Source organism: Benincasa hispida, chromosome 10 (genome assembly GCF_027475165.1).
Source record: "Benincasa hispida cultivar pf3 chromosome 10, pf3_genome.v1.1, whole genome shotgun sequence".
Taxonomy (NCBI): domain Eukaryota; kingdom Viridiplantae; phylum Streptophyta; class Magnoliopsida; order Cucurbitales; family Cucurbitaceae; genus Benincasa; species Benincasa hispida.
The window spans coordinates 1,661,026-1,668,682 of NC_143487.1; the positions used below are offsets into that span (position 1 = coordinate 1,661,026).

The 7,657-nt window shown below is 32.8% G+C and overlaps 1 protein-coding gene across 1 annotated transcript; it reads right to left on the minus strand.

Moving 5' to 3' along the window:
• Window positions 1-3,091: 3,091 nt before the first annotated feature.
• On the minus strand, window positions 3,092-6,550 carry LOC120087633 (histone deacetylase HDT1-like). The gene is made up of 10 exons (XM_039044473.2): window positions 6,396-6,550; window positions 6,028-6,098; window positions 5,687-5,907; window positions 5,463-5,476; window positions 5,305-5,358; window positions 5,041-5,210; window positions 4,465-4,539; window positions 4,265-4,352; window positions 3,626-3,743; window positions 3,092-3,545 (listed from the first exon to the last, which is right to left on the minus strand). Exons 1-10 carry the CDS (start codon window positions 6,406-6,408, stop codon window positions 3,485-3,487), a joined length of 885 nt encoding a protein of 294 aa, XP_038900401.1. The 5' UTR covers window positions 6,409-6,550; the 3' UTR covers window positions 3,092-3,484.
• Window positions 6,551-7,657: the final 1,107 nt, after the last annotated feature.

Sequence of the window (7,657 nt, forward strand, 5' to 3'; positions counted from 1 at the left end):
ATGCCCAGCCTGACCCTAGTAGTGGGGTTACTTACTGAGTATTTTATACTCATTATTTCTCATGTTGTTGTTTTAAGTAAGGGTAGAGATGCACCGGCGATGGACAAGCAAAATTCGTGATCGGCCACTGGGACTAGTTTTTATGCTTCCGCTCATAAGATTTAAAGTTCTTTTCGTATTCCTCTTAACTTTTAGTTTTGATGCTTAAGACTTACTTTTAAGAATTGTTTTTTAGACTTATTTATTATCCTTTATGATTTATGGGTACCCTACTATTGTTTTAGTATTTGAATTTAATGAAAGACTTTTGAACTTACCTTGTTCAATTAGCATTTATTTCGCCATAACCGAGTGTCGTTTTGAGTTTTATGCATGCATGTATTTAGTAACAGCCTAACTTAAGTCCTAGGGGGTCGAGTCGTTACAATCGTTCATGACAGAGACTTTCATTTTACTAGGATGACCATAGGTAACATGACCTTAATCCTGAGTGAGTTGAGAATTCTTGCCTATGAAGGCGGTCCTTTATTTGCATGGGTGCAAGTGGCCAAATCGTCGACTCAAACCTACCACTTTGGGGATTCGTCCGATTGGGGAGCTTGGAACTTAACTACACAAGATGAAATTCACTCTTTCCCCGAAGCAGGGGTAAGTAGATAAATTGCTCAATTAAGGGTTGATTCTGGGTTTTGGGCAATGTGGTGCCACATCCTCTATTTGCCCGAGAGGGATTTAGTCATAGTAGGGCTATGATCTATTGTTCATTAAAGGAATCAGTGGTACTTAATGAGTTAAATGTAACTATAGGGGCAAAACGGTAATTTGGTCCAACTGTACTTACGAGCGATTTGTGAAGGGTCATCGTTATGTTTATTGGTTATATCCAATGGACACAAAAATATATTTGTAGTACAAAGAGTGCAACTATCGGTCTTTAGTGGAGTACTCGACAATTAACGGATGGTAGATAATGTGATTAAAGAGTTTAATTAATTATTTACACACCGTTGGAGCTTCAAGCTACAGGTCTATAAGGTCCCCTTGGTAGCTCAATGGATTCAAGTTGAGAATCAGATTTTGGGTTAACAAGAGGGAATTTGATTATATATGATATAATTGACATAATTTATTTGATACATTAATGTTTGATTGGAGGAACTAATATTTGAATATGATTCAAATATAATTTCTATGAATAAGATTTGTATTTATTAAATTTAATATAAATATGACTTATATTAAATGCCATAAAATAAAGAGAAAAAAAACTATGGTTTATATATTGTATAGATGCAATATTAAAACTGTAAGTTATAAATATAATATGATAAGTTAGTTTTCATATTTATTTATAATTTATTAATTATATGATAATTAATACATTTTTCTCCATACCCACCCTTAGTGGGTAGTTATACGGTTTTTATGGAAAAAGTGGGATAAAAGAAAAATATTTTCTAATTATTCCGAGAGAAGTGATTAACAAGTGACAAGATATCCTATATACTATCGAGTTACTACACGATAGCTTCAGAGACTATACGATAGTCTTTACATCTAAACGATCGAGCCAACTTGTCTATGCGATAGACTTTCTCTTCTACACGATAGTGTTGTTGTTTACTCGATAATCTTCCTCCTCCACTCTAAATCTCCCCTCTAACCAAAATAAGCCAGAGCTCACCAATCCTAGATTCTCACACTAAGAATACCAAGGTAATCTAATGGTAGTTTCTGGTTAGGTCGAGGATCGAGTTGTTACTTGTTCGAGGGAGATCGAGTTGTTCGTTGTGTTCATGAGCGAGTTTGATCGAGTGATATACTTGAAGAAGGATTCTTCAAAGGTATAATCACTCTTTGTTTTCATTTAAGAAGCATGTTGTAATTTAAGTATTGTGCGTAATCTGTTTTGCATGACTGTAAACGCATGCATTCATTCACAATGGGATTTCGACGATTCGCTTCCGCTCAAAGGTCCTATGTAATTAGAGTTTCTTCAATAATAACATTAGAATAAAATTATTACATTACGTGTATTATAATACCGGGATATTAACATATTAATTCCATAATTTAATTACTATAACATTCTCTCTTTGTACTAGACATAAGATTTTTGTTTTTTTCCCCAAAAAATATAATATTGGATCGTTAAAATAAATTGTTACATTATCTAACTTTTAAAAGTTGATGGTAACTATATAATATTTATTTATTATATTGTAAAAATCACTATTAAAAAAACAATTACTACATTATTTTACGCAAGTGGTTTTAAAAGTAAGAAAGTTTTAAATATTTAAATATGTTGTAAATATAAAAAGGTTGAAATTAAATTTAGAAAAGAACTAACTATTGAAATTACAACTTTATAAAGTTTTATATATTATATATAACTTTTTTTGAAATGCTAAAAGTATACCAGACTCTAAAATGAGTAAATACATTGGTTTAAGTTAGTTTTGAAGAGCACGACGAAGGGTTTTAGTCATGGAGTCTAATAACCACGCCAGAGGACTCGGAGACCTCATGTGTCAGTATAGGCAAATATAATCAAATCATACCTACTTTTCAAATTATTATTAATTTATTACCATTGGACCGGAGTAAAACATCATATATGAACACCTAATCTATCCATGCAATTGTCATCAATTTCTTTAATTCATGTAATCTCATGTCATATTTGTAGTCTTCTGTTATCCTATTTAAACTTACAGGTTGCTCTAAGCAACAATTCAACTAGCACGCTCCAATTTTGTTGTTAGCAGTGATTATATACATTTTCCAAAACTTAATTTCACTTTGCTATTTTTTAAATATAATATATACAGTCAATTGATTCAAGCATATACATAATAATAGTTGTACCAATAGCTTGTTATAAACTAATCCCTTTTCCATTCTTTTTAAGATACAAGTTATCGACCCATATAAATCATCAAATTTCCACTTTAGTACCCAACAAAAAAATATTGAATTCAAATAATTTTTTAATACAACCAGTTACTATTTACTAATGACATTAGTCATTAATCAGTCATGCTCATCGTCTAAATAAGCAATTGAACACGTCAAGAATACCAAAGTATAATCAAAATATTTTTTCGAAATAATTTCGATTCCATCACCAAGTCCAATCCAAATGAATTCGTATACATCTCACCGATAGGTAGGGAATGGAAATAAAAACATTCTAGGAATATAGGTTTTCCAAAACAATGATATCGAAAATCCCTAAAACGGATGCCAACCCAGATAACACTATTCCAAGAAGAAAAATATATATAATATGAACTACAGACAGCAAATGGTACATTAAATCGAACAAAATTCCTCCTCTTCAATGTGCACCAAACAATCGCATCTTGTTTTATGGTCCAAACGCTCAACACAATCTCAGCCGAAATCTCATCCTACCTAGAAAGTTAACATATTGGAGCTGCAAAATAATATGTTATCGTTTATCACTTCCTCTTTCCTTTCACTTACCACCATGCTTAGCTTTACTGTGTGACTGAAGGGCGCCATCAGAACCAAATGACCTGAAAAAACAGCAGAGGAATGACATAAGCAACCTCAGAACCCCTTCAGTTGACTGAGTAATCTTTAAAGACAAACATGCCTGTCACAGGATTTGCAAGAAAACTGGCCACTGGATTTTGGTGTCTCGGCCTTGCCGGGAGTTTTCACAAGTTTCTTGGCAGGGTGGGGAGTGGCAGTATGGCCCCCCTTCTTTGATTCTGGCACGGAACAAACAATTAACATGTTCAGCACTGATTTGAGTCAAAATTTAGAACCTAAAACGGTCCACTTCAAAGGCTAGACTAACATTACATCTTCACTAGATAAATAAAAGGAAAATATATCTGTATATGACATTCTAGACAGTCTGGAAATGGTTAGATACATCCAGCACTAATAATAGATACATAATATTAAATAGTAAGGTTTAAATACTACTTTCTCCCATTATCTTTAGCTTTAGTTCATTTTTGTGCTTTATACTTTTAACATATGTTTAACTAACTCAGAGATTAAACTAGACAGATATACTTTCAACTTTTGATCATTTTGATCCTTTCAACTCTAGTTCATTTTGATCCCTATTTGAAAATAAGAGACATTGTCGTTTTCTAGATGTGCAGAACCAAAATGAAAAACCAAACTACTCAAAAGTAAAATACTTAATACTGTTCTGTTATCATTGGAATAATGCTTATTAATGTTTGTATGAAACAAATGAATGGTTAAAGGAAATCACCAGTCTTCTCAGCCGAAGCTAACTTTGCCTTCTTAGAAACAGGGGTCTTGGAGGCAGACTCGTTTGGCCTCTTCTTGTCCAATTGAACCTACAAAAAGAACACATGGTGATAAGCATGCTAAAAGAAAGAATAAATATAGATATTTCAAATTTTCAAATAAATTGCTACAAGTAGAAGTTGAATTAGGATTGAAACACACCTTCTTTGGTGTCTCCTCATCACTATCAGTACCGTCATCTTCATTGTCAGAGCCACTGTCAGATCCGAGCATTTCCTGCCATTCATCAATAGCACTATTAAGATAAACAAGGAAATTTCATTATCTAACAATATCCTCACAGTAGCTTAACAGAATGGATTCACAAAGATAAAGCTGGGGATGCCACAATCAAGTTGCAGAGACAGTTGAAGACCTAAATTGGTCACCAAAAAAGATGGTGCTGCATTCCCTAGACCCTAAATACTAAAATTTTAAAAGTCCCGTCACAATATAAAACTCCAGATCGTGAGAACAAAAATGTTTTAGAGCTTCGTATTTATTTCCTCAGAGCCATGTTTTGAAAGGCACACCAAATCGAAATTTTAATAAATTTATCTTTGATCCATCAGTTTGGGGAAAAAGAGCAGTAATTTGTTGGTTTCCTATGAAAAAAACTAGAGGAATTAGGGGGGGAAAACTAAGAAAATGGGTCCAGGGAGAAAGGGCAGCTCGCTCCCTTTCTTAAATCACAGCACCCAGAATACAACAAAAGAGAAAGAAACTCATAAAAACCACCTCATCAGAGTCATCATCGGAATCCTCATCCTCGTCGGAGTCATCGTCTTCAGAGTCATCCCCATCCACCTTGCTCGGTTCAAGAGATTTGACATCTGCTTTCTTTGAAGATTCAGGTTTCAGACTAAAAATTTTTCCAGCCATAGACTTCTCTTTCTGGCTAGGTTTTCCTGAAAGTAAAATTTAACTGGACAATAAGCACTGTGCCAAGAATATTTCTTCCTACCAAAACACTAATAAAATTACATAATTAGATGCATTTACCATTCTCAGCGGGTGGCAATGCAAGTTCTTCATCCTCTGAGCCAAAATCAGAATCTGCAATGAGATAACACATACTCAGCTAATCAATTTCAGAAACTTGAACGATAATGCAAAAGGAACTGTATGGGGGCTAAATTTGTGAATGTTTAAAAACTTACCAGAATAATCTTCCGTGGAATACAGAAGACAGGGGACAGGGGTTAAGGAAAACAGTGGATACTAAAAGTAGATGAAAAATGGAGAAAGTGTTAAAAACCAATGCCAACATATTAAATAGCTTGTTCAGGCCTTTTCGAAATAAGAATGCTTGCTAATTGACTTAATCATAAAACCCATACAAAACAGTGGAAATATAAATTCTCAAATTGAAAAGTAAGGATATTGTTCTTGGTCATCCATAGGAGCCCGGTAACCCAAACAGTAAATACTTCCACTCTTCCCATTGTGGAAGAGCTCAAAGTCCTTCTCAAACACAAGATCAAATGCTATCTGAGGGAACTTCTCTGCAGAGAGAATTCCCAGAACAAGCTTCTGGTCATTAATCTTCAAGAAAACAGTCACGGGTTCATTCGCTTTGTCCTTCTTTAATTCACCTAGAGTCGCCTGCATAAAAACATTTCATCAATATAGCTTCATTGGAAGGTTTCATTCCAAACAAGGAGAATCAGTGATTCAACTGGGAAAAAGAACCATAAACCATTACTACAGCACCAAAAACAGTACCTGTGAGAGATGCACACACATTTGATCTCCAGGCTTCACAGAGAGTGCCTGACCAGGCTTAACTTCAACACCTAAAATCCCAAAAACCATTATGAACTTCTGCATACTCTCAAGTATTAATCAAATATTACATATTAAGAAAACCCTCAAAAACCATTGAAGTTTATGCATCTGCTTCCGACTTAGCGCAAAACATGTACCCAACCCCACCCCGAGACAAAAGAAGCTTAAAAGCAGAGAGACCAAACAATTTATTCAAAAACATGCTAAAGGTCTCGATAAATACAGAAGAAAGAAAAAACAAAACCGGTGATAAAATCAGATAGCACAAACAATAGAATCCACGGAATATGGAAGCAGAAACTTACCCCAAAACTCCATCGATGATCCGAAGAAAAATTTAGGGTTTTAGAAATATTTAGGAGAATGAAAGAAGTATAGCACTGTGTAAGAAACAATTATGAGAGAGAAGCAAACGGAAAAGAAGTTTGAAGCAATTTATAAGGGAATTGCCGCCACCTTCTTTGAGTCCTTAGGGTTTCAAATACAAATTTTATTCTCAGATTCGATTGGGCTTAATTAATAATCTCATTTTCTTTTGGGCTGGGCTGTCAAAACTTCTTGTCAATTTATCTCGGCCCAACTTGTGTTGAACTTGAACACTATATATTTTACCAATTTCAATTTTGAAGAAAATTATTCTCTCGTCTAAATTTACTCTTAAATTCTTTATTTTTATATTTTAATGATATAGTCGGATTTAACCCTTTTTTTTTTTATGTTTAGATATATTTATTATAGAGAAATTGTAATAGATGGCAAAACCAAATAGAGAAATGGTAAATGAAGTTAAAGTTTTTTTTTTTTTTTTTTTTTTTGCATATATAGCAAAAATTTTAAAATTCTCAATTTTTCTATATTTCCATTTTCCCCTTCCGTATTCCTTCTCTCTTTATGGATTTGAAATTGTTTTCTTGGTAGTAAAATCTAATAATGTTTTTAAAAAATATTTAATAAGGACTAGATGTTATAACTAAAATTTAAAATGTTACCATTTTATATTTTGTTTTATCTTTTATAGGTAACATTGAAAATAATATACAGGGAGGGCAATATGGAACAATTTTAACATTTAAACTACGAAATCAAATTTCCTAACCTGGTTATTCCTTTCAAATACACGTTTTTTTTTTTTTTTTTTTGTCTCCTTTCTTACAAATTTAGTTCATTTTACTTGTATTTTGCACATAGTTTCAATTTAATTAGAATGGTTTTATAAATTTTAATTTAATTTAATATAATTATTAGCATAATTTTTGCAAGGTAATGGATTGATTTCTTTTCTATTTGGCTAGCTATGTTGGTTTTGTTAATACAAATGTGAAACATTTAAAAGACAAGAAAAAAATGTGAACAAAAACATAAATAAGAGATATATTAATAAAGCATGTGTGTTTCATTTCATAAGCACGACATTCAAAGTGTAATAGCAATATATTATATCGAGTATATCAGACATAGATCAGTGAATACTTAAAAGTAAAATATCAGTATATTAGCATAGCATATCTAACAACAGTCAACATTCTAAGTGTATCGATGACTTATATAACAGCAATCATCATTCAAT

What these genes read in the sequence shown, in the direction of transcription:
- LOC120087633 (XM_039044473.2), bottom strand. An exon ending in ATGAGGAGACACCAAAGAAG is followed by an intron (nt 4,353 to 4,464) that starts GTGTGTTTCAAT and finishes TTCTTTTTGTAG; the next exon opens with GTTCAATTGGACAAGAAGAG. An exon ending in AGCTTCGGCTGAGAAGACTG is followed by an intron (nt 3,744 to 4,264) that starts GTGATTTCCTTT and finishes GTTCCGTGCCAG; the next exon opens with AATCAAAGAAGGGGGGCCAT.